General features: G+C 41.4%; 1 protein-coding gene across 1 annotated transcript; it reads left to right on the top strand.

The window, feature by feature from the left end:
• Positions 1-1146: 1146 nt before the first annotated feature.
• On the top strand, positions 1147-14413 carry LOC139446066 (sepiapterin reductase-like). The gene is made up of 4 exons (XM_071227337.1): positions 1147-1425; positions 7491-7740; positions 8788-8940; positions 13888-14413. The coding sequence occupies exons 1-4, from the start codon at positions 1147-1149 to the stop codon at positions 13998-14000; spliced, it is 795 nt and encodes a 264-aa protein (XP_071083438.1). The 3' UTR covers positions 14001-14413.
• Positions 14414-15910: the final 1497 nt, after the last annotated feature.

Below are 15910 nucleotides of genomic sequence, written 5' to 3'. Positions count from 1 at the left end.
CATTACGTAGACAGGAGCCCAGTCCACTGTCAAACTGGGCCGCCTAGTCTAGTGGTAGAGCGTCCGCCCGGAGAGTGGAAGGTCCGGGTTCGATTCCCGGCCGCGTCATATAAGAAAACGTTGAAAGATGGCACTTGTTGTTACCCTGTCTGGCGCTCTGCATTAAGGGGCTAAAACAAGGACTGGTCGGCTCGGAGTCAGTATACTGTGTCTGATTGGGGTAACCATGTTAAACTGCGGCATGGTATCTAAGTGGGTTAGCACAGTCGTCTAAGGCGCCGCGATTCGCTGCGCAGAGTTGCGTCCCTTGGGCACGCAAGAAACCTATGATTGTGGGTTCGAATCCTGGTTCGCCCCGATTATGTTTCTATGTTTGTCAGCACAATACCCGTGCTTGTGGGTTTCACCGAAGTGGTAAACGTCTGAGACCTGCATCACTACGGGCTTTCCTCCCACATTAAGCTGACACGCCGTGATATAACTGGAATACCGTTAAAAAGCACTCTTTCAGTGCTGCTTCTCTTGGTTCTTGGAGGCGCTGCACCGAAGACGATAGGTATTGGGGTGTGGATGAGGAAGAAACTTGTTCGGAATCGTCGAATATAATCCTTGAACATACACAAGCGGTATATTTTGCCAATATGCATGGATCTCGTTGAAAAGTTACTGGGTTGTCTTCCATATACTTTGTTAGTTTTGCCACACGATGTACAGGGACATTATCGTCTTGGAAGACATAATCTCTGTCGGGAAAATGACGGGCAATAACCGGCCACAAATTAGTGTGAATTACATCCATATATTTGTCAGCATTTATATTTCTTTCTACGGCAACTAAAGTTCCCACACCCTTCACTGAGATTTTAGAGTGAAAGTACCGTGAACCCTACCAATTAATGTTTGTAAGGATCCATGCCGTAAAAGTTGGAGGTACAGCATGTGAAAAGAAAACACACAGCCTTGGTGCAACAATCCCCTTCTGAAAAAAATAAAAGTCCGCCTTGAAAAAACGCCTGGTCTCGGAACCTTCCGAAATACATAAATGTCGCGCGTTTTTTCAAGATTTTTTACGGTAGCTGCAGGACCTATCAGTATTAAAGTGAGACAGTTTCACAACCACTTCACTGTCACTCGTACCAAGCGACAATGGCTGAGCTCCCTGGGAAAAAAATGTTTTCTATGAAAACAGTATGCATTGTAATCGGTGCGAGCAGAGGTATTGGAAGAAGTATCGTCGTCAACTTTGCGTCTAAATTTCCAACAGGATCCCTCGTCGTAGCGTTAGCGAGGGATTCGGAACAGCTGGCTGTGACGAAGACATTGTCAACGCAAGCAAGTCCCGGTGTTGGGTGTGTGACCCGTGTTTTTGACCAGGGATCGCTTGATCAACATCAGTACGATACGTGGCTCCAAGACTGTCTTCGGGTAGGTACATCGAGTAATTTACATCGCACAGATTGTAAACAAAGGTTGACGTTTAGTCATAACATTGAGGTATCAGATAATTACTCATGGGGTGACGGCGAACAGACATCCCAGCGTTATCCGAATTGTCCGAGAGCACAGGGGCTGTCAGAAGTCACCAGGTACTTTCGTCAGCATGTCACATAATTCACGGGCCTCTGTGACCACGTTATGTTCAGGCCAGGCCTGTCACGCGCACTCAATCTTTCAACTTCACATTGCTGTTGCAACATATTGTTCAACACGATTAAATACCAGGCTTCTATAAAGTATGACTTTGTTCAATAAACACCACATGTTAAACAACGGTTTTGATATGAGAAATTTGTAATTAGTTGTCCTTATAATCACATTTAAAACACATCTGTGACCTCATTCTATTGTTTGAACGCTACATTATTTTTCAGGGATGGAGAGTTGCTTGTCAACTGTACATTATCTTGAAGCAGCATTTGAATTATTCGAATATTTTCAACTACAGAATATTTTGTCAAAGTGTAAAAGTAGGGATGGGTTTTAACTAGGGGAATATCCTCGTAACTCTCCATTCCTTAAAAATAATGGGCATCGGCCGCTGCGGGGCCTCTGCTCCATTATTTTTTAGGAATGGAGAGTTACTCGGACATCCCCCCCTCTACGTATGACACTTGCTGGGCATAGTTGAACACTGTATTAATTTAAATATACTAGCCACATTAAGAAACTGTGCACGGAGAAAATATAGATATAAGGGCACACCGTCCATATATGAAATATAGGTTTGAACACAGCAATTATTGGATACATTCAAACGCTCATGCACGTGTCATGCGATATGACGTCATTGATGGGGGCCTATGGACGTGCAACGTGTTACTGCACGTGCATCCTGTGCAGCTGTACACAGCATGTGCAACTCAAAATTCGCTGTCACTTTGGAAAGCATGATCTGTGGTCATTCAAAAATTCAAAACTTCTCAGGCGCAGACACAAGCATATTACAAGCAAAGCATGCCAAGATTGACAGCTGCACAGCGTCATGAAGCCATTGGAATGATCCGAGCGGGAATGAGGCAACAACAGGTGGCAACACATTTCCAATGCCATCGTAACACGATATCGGCATTGGTGAGGCGTCATCAGAACACAAATGACGTTGCCGACCACCCACGTTCAGGACGTCCCCGATTAACGACGCCAAGACAGGACAGATGGATTCAGAGTTACACATCTGCGACACAGGTTCCAAACGGCAGTAACGACGTCCCAGACAATTCCTGGACTGCGCGGTATCCATCCCAACACTGTCAGGAATCGTTAACGTCAGTACGGGATTCGACCACGACGCCCTGCCATACGTCCCATCCTGACACACCGTCATCGAGTCAACCGTCTAAGATGGCGTCGAAATCATGTTCGCAAACCTCGAATATGGTGGAGAAATGTTGTCTTTATAGATGAATCGAGGTTCAACATTTCCAACAGTGACGGGCGCCAACGTGTCTACCGGCGTTTGGGAGAACGTTATGCGCGCAACTGTATTGTGGAGAGGAATCGTTTTTGAGGTGGCTCTGTGATGATTTGGGATGGGATAACAGCACGGCACCGAACCCCTTTGGTGGTTGTTCAGGGCAATCTCACCGGTGTTGGCTACATAGATCAGATTCTGAGGCCTGTGGTCATTCCTTTCCTGCAACGTCATGGCCAGGGATTGACATTTCAACAGGACAACGCTCGTCCTCACACGGCTAGGGTCGCAATGGATTTCCTTCACCATAACAATGTCATGTTACTGCCATGGCCTGCAATTTCTCCAGATCTCTCCCCATTAGAGATTGTGTGGGATGAAATGGAGCGCCGTCTGCGTCATCTTCCACATCCTCCAGATAACGTCCGTGACTTGGCACAGGATTTGAGGAGGATATGGCAGGCCATTCCCCAGGCCTTCCATGCCCATTTGGTGGACTCCATGCGTCGCCGATGCACTGCTGTGATTCACGCACAGGGTGGTCATACCCGTTATTGACTTTGTGACTTTGTCGTATGACCCCCTACTCCATTTTGATTTTCTGACGTCAACATAACAGATGTTGTTCAGGTCCCGTTGACATTTTCTTATGGTTCATTTTGTTCTTGCTGTGTTGTTTTTCAATCCAGAATATATTTTCTCCGTGCACAGTTTCTGTACGTGGCTAGTATAGTTCAGTTAATGTAATGTATAATTCATACCGTTTCATTCGGCGGTTTACGGTTCTGCATGGTTTATTGCTTTGACGGTTTTTTAACTTCCGGCAGAGATTATACACCCGTATATGTTCTTTGCTTCTGGATACATAGGAAATCAACCGGTTGGTCAGTAGTCTGCAATTATTTCGTAAAAGATAATACGGTTGCATGATATCTCCACGATGTTTGGGTTGAACATAGTAACATTCTTCTAAACATACTTCAAATCTAAACTGGAAGCAATCACAACACAAACCCAGTTAACCAAACGGAACCGTACACAAGAGTGAGTGAGGAGTTTGGTTTAACGTCGTTTTTAGTAGTATTCCGTGTCAGCTTGATGTGGGGGTAAACCCCGAAGTGATGCAGGTCTCAGACGTTCACCACTTTGGTGAAACCATCAAGCACGGGTTTTGTGCTGACAACAAAATCAGGGCAAACCGATTTTCAAACACACTGGCGAATTGCAGCGCCTTAAGCGACAAAACTGTAAGAAACTATCATACGACAAAGATATTTTAGAAACAGTGGCAATATTACACTATCACAAACTACAAAATATACTCACACGCACAAGAAACGCAAGTGTTTTTTAGCATGTAGTGAAGCCTGATGGTGTGATCAATATGTTTGGTTGCATTTTGGAAGCCCCGAGTAAAAACGCAACCAAAATAACGGATCGCCAAAACGCACCATTTCAATGAATATGTGGGTACCATGCACCCATTTCTCGCAAAATCGAAAATGCACGAACTGTCACGAAATGTAGTGGGTATAAAACTGTGGCCGATTCATGGACCTACCACTCCTTGGTCAACAATGCCACGCCAAACTCAAATTCAGAGAAACCAGGCTATCGGACGTTTGGAAGCTGGAGAGTCTGTCCAAGATGTTGCCCGTCATTTCAACGTTAACATAACAACAATTTACCGTCTCCTGCATCGATACAATGCTACACAGACCACAGATGACCTTCTTCGGAGCGGTCGTCCTAGGGTCACCACACCTCGACAAGATCGGCAGATTACCCGTCAACACCAGCGACATCCGTTCCTAACTGCAAGTGAAAGTGCTCGACAGACAATAGGAACACATACTCGACACATAAGCCGGGACACTGTGATCCGACGTCTCCGTTCCAACAACCTCAGATGTCGCTGACCAGCACATCGTCCTGTTCTCCAACCACGGCATCGACAAGCACGACTTCAGTGGTCACAGGGTCATCACAATTGGCATCATCGTGAGTGGAGGCGTGTCATCTTCTCTGATGAAAGTCGCTTTTGTGTCTCACATGTAGACGGAAGAGTCAGAATTTGGCGGCGTCGACGTGATCGTTTCGCTGACAGAAAAGTTGTGGAAAGGGATCCATGGGGTGGACCTAGCGTCATGATATGGGCAGGGATTGGACTTAATGCGAGACTTGGACCCATGTGCTTTCTGAATGTTGGTCAAGGTCGGGGACACTGCGTCACTGCTCAGCGGTATATCGACCAAGTAATCAAACCCCACGTTGTTCCATTTTTTGCACAACATCAACAACACATTTTCCAGCAGGACAACGCTCGTCCCCATGTTGCCAGAGCTACCATGGCCTTTCTGCAACAACACAACATCCGTGTTCTACCGTGGCTAGCCCTCAGCCCTGATCTGAACCCCATCGAACACTTGTTGGACGAGGTTTAAAGGCGTCTGCACAATGTGCGCCCAGTCCCTACAACTGCCGATGACCTACGCACTGCTGCTCTGGATGTGTGCAGGAGGATCCCTAGGGCCTTCACAAATCGTCTGATCCACTCAATGTACAGGAGATGTGTGGCAGTGATCAATGCTAAAGCCCTCAACATTTGAATTTTTTTTTTATGTCATCTGCATTTTAATCCATTAAACTGTCTTCAGTCAAATATTTGTCAATCTTGCCCAATTAGTAGTTCTTGTCTTTACTGTTGAAAATAAATAACATGTATACTGCATACTCGACTTGCGTTTCTTTTGCGTGTGAGTATACATTCACAATAAACGACAATTAAAAAACGCAGGTACATTCAACATATAAAGGAGGTACATTATAACAATTATATTGAAAAACGAGTGTATTATAATGATATGGAAACAATATGAGAATTGAGTAAAACTATGAATTTGTTTGTAATTGTTGATATGATAACAGATTTGGAATAACTGTTGGTGAAATTATTAAGAACTGTTCCTTTTAACAGAGTGTACCAAATTCTTTATCATGAATGAGGATTATTTGTGATTCTCTTTCTTGGTTGTATTTTATACAAGACAGTGCATAATGTTCACCTTCTGACACATCACATGTTACACAGATAAATTGTTCCAATTGGGTTGGTGTTTTTGTATATCTTCCAATTTTTCAATTTTTAGTTTGTGATTACTTAAATGAAGTTTTGAGAAAGGTGACCTATGACCTTTGTTTTAACAATATGTAACATCATTCTCAATATTCAGAGATGACTTGACCATATTGTATGTTCTTAAGTTGCTGTTAGATAAATGGGAATCCCTTAATAATTGCGTGAATTTATATTTAAAGCGGATTCATTACATTTTTGTGTTTACTATTTAAGAATTTTTAACTTTGTTTCACTTAACCCAACCAACATTTTGACCAGAAATATTGTTATCTGCTGCAAAAAGCATGTTTAAAAATGACATTTGTTGTGTTATCTAAATAGGACTTGTTATCAATTATTTGTTTTTATTGGTACAAATAGTTGGTATATATCGGCATTAAGGGGCTAAAACAAGGACTTGTCGGCTATGAGTCAGTATACTGTGTCTGAGCTAGCACTATAAATCGGCATCAGTCCGGACTAGTACAAGAAGCCACACACACACACACACACACACATCGCTATATAAGTGCAATAATCTTGGACGCGACGTTAAACCCCATTTCACCTTACCTCACCCCGTAGGACGATTGATAAGGCGGTATGTCATTTTTAGCACCCGATGCATGGTTACCTCCCTACAGGCTCTTTTCCATCCTAGCAAGTCAAGGTCACACTTTGAGGTTTTTGTATCGCTTACGGGTCTGCTTCTTTGTGTGTGCACTAGAAAATGCAAATACCTCTTGTTGTGATCTTATATCAATTTATTTACCTTTGATACTGCTCAAAGCAGTGTTTCGCCCTGATTATGTTTCTAGGTTTGTCAGCACCATGCCCATGCTCGTGGGTTCCACCAAAGCGGTAAACGTCTGAGACCTCCATCACTTCGGGCTTTCCTTCCACATTAAGCTGACATGCCGTGATATAACTGGAATACTGTTCAAACCAGCGTTAAACTCAACTCACTCAAAGCGGTGTGCCACTCATTTCATACCTTCACAACTGTTACTTCAGAATTGGACTTATTCCTCTTCTATGATCTTTGGTTGGTTGTTTGCCGATTTGTCAGTGGCAGTTGTTTCTTTTCGACTTCTTTTTGTCAAAGCTGTTTAGAGCAATTAAGCTCGACAGCAGACTTTCATTTTAGAGAAATGAATACAAGCATATGTCACAAATTTCACTGATGGACATATGCATGTATACATTCAGGTAGCGTGGTTTTTTTTCAAAAGTTCGCCATACTTAACAAACTGTAGATGTTTGTAAACAAGGTAAGGGACGGACCATGTGTTGTTTCGGGCAGCTTTGGATTCTGTATGGAGACTTAGACAAAGGCAATGAAAATCACTAGACTAAATATCTTCATATTAAGAAACCCAACATCCTCGAAGCGCTGACAATTTGTAGCATAGATGACACTTGAAATATGTTGTCCTTCTCACCCGATTGACTCTGTTGCAGGGAAAAACGGCAAGCGAGTTCCAGCAAGCAGTGATCATACACAACGCTGCGACTATTGGAAGTGAGTTCTGTGAGAATTTGACAGAGGTGAACCAAGTGTCTCAATATCTCAACATCAACGTGGCCGGACTTGTTGCAGTGAATGCTCGGTTTATGCAGGAGTTTAGAGATGTACCTTCTAAAGTGGTTGTCAACATTACTTCAGGCTCTGCTCTGCAACCTAGGGCCAGCTGGGGTCTTTATGGATCAGGTTATTATTATTACTATTATTGTTGTTGTTTACATATTAAAGAGGGTTTGGGTGATCCTGGCACAGTCAGGCTGGTTAGGCTCATCATCAGCTCCGGGCCCTTGCCCCCTCTACACGCAGCCCAGACGGTGAATGGGACTTCAGAAGCGCTGAACTTTTCGCATAATGTGAAGACTCCCAAACACTGCAATCTTCTGCATTACCCAGATTGTCAGAAGGGCTGATCCGGGTACTCTCCCAATGTCAGTCAACAGATTGGGAGGTACCAAACCTAAGGCACCGAGAACAATGGGGAGTCGGACAACATTTCGAAAGCGAGGTCTGCATGTTTGCCACGTTTTTCCTGAATCTTGTCAATCACATAAGTGTCAAAGGGGACAGAAAATCCAATGATACTCATGGACAATGATTAATGATTGAGGAGGCCCGTATAATTTGGGTTAGATTTGCTCTTCGGCAATCGATGGCGTCTTGTCGTAAGCGGCGACTAATGGATCTTATCGTATCCCAATTGTATATATTGATGCTCATGATGTCAACCACTGGATTGTTAAGTCAAGACATGATTATTTACAGACCGCCGTCATATAACTAGAATATTGCTAAGTGCGGCGTTAAAATAAAATATAAAAATGATTGAGTATACAATATTGGTGGATGAATCATATTGATGTGCTTCTGATATTCTGAGCGCCAAGGGCCTGGATTTTCGAAACGATCTTCGTTAAGATTAATTTTAACAACTCGCGTTCAAAGAAACGATATATCAAATTTACGAGTTACATTTTCTATACTATCGTAAACCTTGTTTAGTAATAATGGCATTAACAACAGAACTGATGACTCCCAAAGACGTTGCTATGATTGGTTCATGAAACGGGGCTCTGAGCCCACTTGCAGAAAGGGATGCACGCGCTTCCACTAATGAACCTCTTCTGAAGCATGGTAAGTCCAATCGTCGTCGCTTTGTGCAATTTGACCCCGTGGTGTTGTAAATCCGGACGTATCCTAAATAGGAAGGATAAGCGCCATGTTTGTATGTTCCAGGCAAGGCTTTCCGTGACATGTTCATGAGGACGCTGGCACTGGAGCACCCCGACTTCCGGGTTTTGAACTATGCCCCGGGTCCTGTTGACACGGACATGTTCCATTCGAGTCTCCAAAAAACAAAAGATGAAAACGTTCTCGAAGCCATAAGAGGTATGTGCTACACGGGATCAGTAGCGGTGAGAAACGATTTGAATGGATTATTCTTCCCCGCCCTGAAGGCGGGGAAGTATACGGGAAACGTTAATTTTGTAGCATGTATGTCGACATGTTGGTTTATTTGAAATTTCAAGCCACGCATTTACGGAAACAAAACATACAAATCGTGTGCGTGGAATGTTGATGCTATTCTTTTCCAGCAATAAGAGATACTTCAAAATCGTCTTTATGTTGTTAATTGCTGCATCTGACCGTTTCTGGTCATTATTGACATTATTAAACCATTCATGTGTAATCCGATGTCCTTTTTTCCCTCAAGGTCTAATTTTCTGATTTTCACGGTGCATAGAACTGTACTCCGGAGATCGTAAACAACAGAATAATATAAAGTATGTTCTGAATATGCTTATTCATGAACAAAGACGACATCTCAATTTAAATGTAATATGGCTGAATTCCACATTCTACATACCACACTTTTGATTGCGTGGATGCTCATGTTCACTGGAAATATTTGGAATAGTTATATTCCGTATTTTGAATTAACCCAGTCCCCCGTGTTTTTTTAATCAGTGCACCGCACATAGCCACATGTGAAACATTTGGTAGCTAAGTCAAAGCAAAATCGGAGTTGTGTGTGGGCTAATTTGCATCAAGGCTGTAGTATTTTTCAACCGTTTAATGGAATTCAGCGTACAGCCGTAGCTTTGGTCACTCATATATTTTGTGTCCCATGGCTCAGATCTATTTGCGTCTGAAACCGTGTTCCACTGACCTCGATAATCTGTTGGATGAAGGCACAACTCTCTACGGTCACATAGTTAACACCGAAGACTATGAGGGGTATTTAGGTCATAATCAGTTTTATGTGCCCGTCACAGGTGCTCCAAATATTGAAGCAGGGAAAACAAATGTCATAGAATTATTTCAACAAGCAATATTGATATCCCAGTCTTTTTTGGTAACTTAATGATGTCTCTATTGCAATTTTTACGGATTTTGATTCGTATGCATTATTTGACTCTCATCAGCGGAATGGTTTGGGTCAGACTGATCGGAATGGACAAGCAGTTTTACCTCTGATTATGGATGGATGAATCGTTATGTTACATCTTAACAGTATATCAGGCGACTATGCTTGTCGTAAGAGGCGACTGACGGGATCGGGTGGTCAGGCTTTGGTTGATGCATGGCATCGATCCCAATTGCGTGGATCGATGCTCATGATAGTAATCTGGTCCAGATCAGATTATTTTACAGAACACCGACATATGGCTGGAATATTGCCGAGTGCGGCGTTAAACGACAAACCAATCAATCATCATCATATGAACTCAAACCAGTAAGTGTTACAAGTAAACCTCATTCCACAACAGTTACTGACACTGGATAAAAAAAACGGTACATAGAAAAAGACCAAGTAACTCAACTCATCATGATCACAATTACTATTCTTTGAAAGAAAGAAATACAAAAAAGAAACTGAGCAAAAACTGTAAAACAAGAGACAAGGAATCTCCGTTATTGATTAGTCCCGGAATTGAAATGTTCTCCAACTACGTGATAATATTTTGAGAATGTGCATCTGTGGTTGTTACAAAAAGACCTTATCTAGTATGACTTTTTTGCCATAAGGAGCCCTTAGTATTTTCATTTACATTAGTATAACCAAATGCCAAGTGTAAAAAGAATGTGATCTATTATTTGAGTATGTGCATCTGCTGCTATCATGATGCTATTTCAACCTGTTTACCTTTGTGCCAGAAATTGCTTCCATTTCCTTCGATCCACTTTTTAAGTAAAGACCCAGGTTAGAATAGGTCTTCAGCAACCGATGCTTGCCGTAAGAGGCAGCGAACAGGATTGGGTAGTCAGGCTCGCCGATTTGGTCGATGCATAACATCATATTCCAATTTTGTAATTCGATGCTCTTGGTGTCAATCACTGGATTATCTCGACCAGACTCACGCCGTCATATGCCTGGAATACTGCTGAGTGCGGCGTTAAACAAGAAACTATTTTTAAATAGACCTACCCTATGCAAATGTATCAACTGTATTGCCCAATACTCAAAATAAATAATATTTTTTTCCACAACAGCGTTGTGTTATTTGTGGTTAAAATAATTATGCTCCTTCGTGCCTTTCAGTAACATCATAATTATGCGTTTGTGAGGCATCTTGGCTGGGCACTTTGATGCTTTGCATCAATGTTTTCTTGTTTATTAACGAACTGGGTCACGCCGATGGCTGGGTTTGATTCCTAACATAGGTACAATGTGTAACTCCCATTTCTGATGTCCCCGCAGTAATATTGCTGGAATATTGGTAAAAGCGGCTAAAAATCATACTCACCCCTTAACAAGGGTTTACCTGGTAGGATTTAGAACGAAATAAGCTTGGCGGGCAAATTGAAAAAAAGATTGTGACAACTATTACAATCTCCCCCACCTCGATCACCTATGACACAAAACCCCATTTTTTCTACACCTGGGCAGCCTTCTTCTCTTGCTTACCAACCGGAAGTGGCCTGTGCTTGTTCTCTTAGTTTTCCTTCTCATCGCACACAGGGTCACACCTTCCGGAGAGTGGAAGGTGGGGGGTTTGATCCCCAGGAGTCGTACGCTCACCGCACGCATGCACGTGTAGCAGGGGGCGTGGAGTCATCCCACAAATGACATCCTTACCTTGTCAGCTTGCTGACGGGGTTAACCTCTTTGGTCATGTGGACAAGGCGTTCGACCTCGGATCAGAAGGTCCGTGGTTCGAATCCCATCACGGTACTCGGAATAAACTTGTCAGTGAGATGAAAATGAATCTACAATATATATATATATATATATATATATATATATATACACAAAAATGAGGTAAATGTTCACTCGGTGTACATGTAATATATAATAAAATAATAAAGTCCACGTTAGTCCATCATCTTCTTTATATCAGTTTCATACATAGTACTTTCGCTGTCTCATGACACCTCTTCAGTCATGAGACAGCGAAAGTACTATGTATGAAACTAATATAAAGAAGATGATGGACTGACGTGGACTTTATTATTTTATTATATATATATATATATATATATATATATATATATATATATATATATATATATATATATATATATATATATATATATATATATAGTTTAAATAAACACTGTAGACATAGAAATGTGGTAGAAATAGAATTTGTACTATAATCAATACTCTGTAAAGTCAATATGATTATAAATTTCAAACAAATGTAAACATGATAAACATATAATATATATCACAGGATGGTATTGCAGTGTGATATTGCAGGATGATATTGCAATGTGATATTGAAATTAGAAATATATATCACACATAAATAGAAATATACAATATGGATGACAAATAATGTCTTGATATTCAGCCTCAAAAGTCAAATGTGTAAGTCCTGCATTTGTGAAACACAATAATCACAAGTTAAAAGGTCAATACACTTCACGAAACAGTATGATGAATGAATGAACTATTCATCCACGAAAGTGTACAAGATGTCCTTTGAAACTGCACGAACTCTTGAATATTGAATTGCAATCTGATGAATGATGAACTGCCTCTTCTCACTGTACAAGTGATGATGCTGATGAGACTAGCAGCCCCACGTTGGGCGCCATTTTGTAGCTGGGCGTGGTATGTTGTTGTCCAGCCACTGGGCTGCTAGTCAAAACATGAGGCAGTTCTTGGATGATGATGATGATGATGATGATGTTTATTACTGTGTAGCAGATGGTGGGAGGGACGCTGTAAAGAAGAGTCCTCCCTCCATAAAGAGTTCCTGCAGAATGTTATTTAATTTAAGCCAAAAAGGAAAAAGATTAATTTATATGGATAAGTGGGGTAGCATATGGTTGAAGCACATGGTTGAAGACCATGTGCTCAATTAATGCAACACAAAATGTGTGAACCTAGAAACATAATCGAGGCGAACCGGGATTCGAACCCACAATCATAGGTTTCTGGCGTGCCCGTGGGACGCAACTCTGCACAGCAAATCGCGGCGCCTTAGACGACTGGGCCACCTGTGCCCCCACACGCTCTTAGAACTTGTGAAATAAGGTTTCAAAAAGTTCTCTTTCCTAGTCTTATTAACACGTCTTAAACATTTCTAAGGCTGTTATGGCTTGAATAGTGCTGACTGGGGTATTAAATAAACATTCATTCACATACTATTTCAACCCTTTATAAGTTTGCTCTTTCAACTCTGCTAATTGTGTATCAAAACAATTGTTTTGACCTGGTACTTGTGTTGCATTACGCAAATGAATGAAATGTGATTCTGAAGCCTATTTAATAGTGTTTTGTTTTTGTTTTGTTTATTTTAAGATTGTGTTGCCTTTAAAAATATTCCTTTGGGTAGAAATAACATTAAGAGTCGTGTTGCTCAATTTCAAAATCTTTAATAATAATAAAATTGGCATTACCAACAACTGAGAAGCAGAATTCTGCCCGTTCATCAGCACTGCTTCATTAACATGCTGAAAGTATCTGGATTCTTATGATGCCATTACTGCTTAAGGTGATATATAGTGTAAAAGTGCTCTGTACAAAATCGTCGTGCAGAGTTTTGTCCCTTGGGCACATCAGAAAACTATGATGTTGGTTTGAATCCGGGTTTGCAACCATCATGTTTCTAGGTTTGTCAGCACTGTACCTGTGCAAAGTGGTACACGTGAGAGACGCATCACTTCGGGCTTTCCTCCACGCACCGTGATATAACTGGAGTACTGTTCAAAGCGGCGTTAAACCCAACTCACTCACACACTCAGTGTACAAGATCTTTGTGTTTGAGCCTATTATTTTATTTTAACATGGATGTTATTTATTACCTAAGGTTACATGTTTGAACGAGTTTAAAAAGACACTTCTGTACTACAATATTGATCTAAAATGCATTTGTCTTTCAGACATGAAGAAACGTGTCCTCACCCCTGACACTACAGTCAACAGACTCATCGCCATACTGGAGAAAAATGTTTTTGAAAGTGGAGCTCATATTGATTACTTCGATGATCAATGATATCAGTAAAACAATTTGATTGTTTTACTGATCAATGATATCAGTAAAACAAGAAAGACTGCATAATATCTTTGAAAATCTTTGCATAATATGGTACATTTCAAAATGTTGCATTGAATAACATACTTACGTGGTATATGGTGTATTACAAGAAGGTATGGGAATTAATGCTTGCCTGTAGGCCCGAGGTTAGTAGAAACTACCTCGGGCTAATAAAATTCTTATTCTACCACCCCCGTAGTGCCTGTAAATTCTGTTACGCTTGCTACAAATTACCTGTCGTCCTCTCGATTTCCCCTGTCAAATTGCTGCGCATTTGGCATAACTTTTCGAGTCTTTCTCGTAATGAATAATATACCCAATTCCCGAGTTCACCCAATGTATAGGTTCTGACTGGGTCTAAATATTTGAATATTTGGATGCATATTAAAGATTGAAGTTTGAAAATCTTCTTATTGTGAGCTTGTTGGGATTTTGAGTTAATTTCCATCCTTGACAAAAAAGAACAATATTCCCTCCCTTTTTGTGTGGTAAGTATGGCGCTGATTGGGGTTCAATACCTGTGAGTGTAGTGGCAAGACACTGGGATTATTAGCGTTATTTTTAGTTCCCACGCACATTACCTAATTTACGGATCACCCATTACACAGATGACCTATTACCGCTTGACGAAATCAAAGCTAACGTCACATAAACCCTGTCATTGATTTAGGTTGCCAGTGTCCATTATCGGTTATAGAGCATACATTGGCGCCAGTACCGTCTTTGCTTTCCTGCATATACCATCTTCCCCAGGCAAGAGAGTTAAGTAGCTACAAAAGACCAGTTTCCATCCTTGCCGAACTGGGCTGGTATTATGCAGTTATATTTTGGCTGGACTAACGAGTCTATGCATAGTCCAATCAAAATCGCGCAGCGAAATCGAAATCCGGTTCGTAAACTGTCGTGCAGATTTCGGTCGATTACAGGATTTGCAAAGTATGTGTACCGCCAACTGTTTGTCAACAGATATTTTCCAAATCTGTTCATGTTTTTAATCAATGTGCTCACTTGATTTGATGCACTTCGCGATGTAAGACCCATTATAGCACAATATCGATCTTGATTATCGATCAGATCGTCTTGACTGGGCGCCGCCATTTTGCTTGAAGCAAATGCAAGTGATACAAGACATGGAATCTGACTGGTCCATAGGAGAGGCATAGAAGGGACGTAACTCGTAAAAGCCACTTGTGGCGCTACGATCGAACCCAGGTATTCCAGCCAAGTTCGGCAAGGGTGGAAACTGGACTTTTAAAGTCAGTTAACTCCCTTGCCTCGGGAAGATGGCATATACTGGTATAATCTCAATGTATCACATGTTATGATTTATGAGGAAACTTGACTTGACTTTTTATATGAGCATTGTCCATTGGAATTGTATGGTGCACTGATTATTGCGTAAGTTCAGTCATGCCATGCTGAACATCAACACACGCAATATGGTACTGCCCTCCAAATAACACGAACCTATTCTGTTATAACCGTATTATCGAGAATGTACCAGCTCCTCGAGGTACACCCATGACAACCGCCTAGAAACCGTCTCGATGTTGCAGTCGACCAGGGTGGTGAGAGCTAAGGACAGATCCATCAATGGCTACGTACATGTCTGAGACTACAACAACACTGTTACCCATCTTATCGGATAACTAGATGTATAGTTATGACTCAGAGTAGATGTAAGATATGTTTAATAGTGCCGATGTAAAGCAGTTTTTTCACGTGTGTGAATATTCATGTATGATGTGTGACTATGCATAGCTGTTTAATCGTGCTGATGTAACCATCCTCTATTTATTTGTAACAGTGTATGAAAGGACACATTGTTCATACAGACATGTAAAATAAAAGCAATTTCCACAATCCCC

The sequence above is a fragment of the Haliotis cracherodii genome, unplaced genomic scaffold, assembly GCF_022045235.1.
Source record: "Haliotis cracherodii isolate W230 unplaced genomic scaffold, xgHalCrac1.p SCAF_6, whole genome shotgun sequence".
Classification (NCBI taxonomy): domain Eukaryota; kingdom Metazoa; phylum Mollusca; class Gastropoda; order Lepetellida; family Haliotidae; genus Haliotis; species Haliotis cracherodii.
This window is presented reverse-complemented; position numbering and strand designations above follow the sequence as displayed.

Bases quoted from the DNA above. Each gene is read 5' to 3' on its own strand.
- LOC139446066 (XM_071227337.1), top strand. From the start codon at position 1,147: ATGGCTGAGCTCCCTGGGAAAAAAATGTTTTCTATGAAAACAGTATGC. The intron at 1,426-7,490 runs GTAGGTACATCG...ACTCTGTTGCAG, and splicing joins GGCTCCAAGACTGTCTTCGG to GGAAAAACGGCAAGCGAGTT. The intron at 7,741-8,787 runs GTTATTATTATT...TGTATGTTCCAG, and splicing joins CTGGGGTCTTTATGGATCAG to GCAAGGCTTTCCGTGACATG.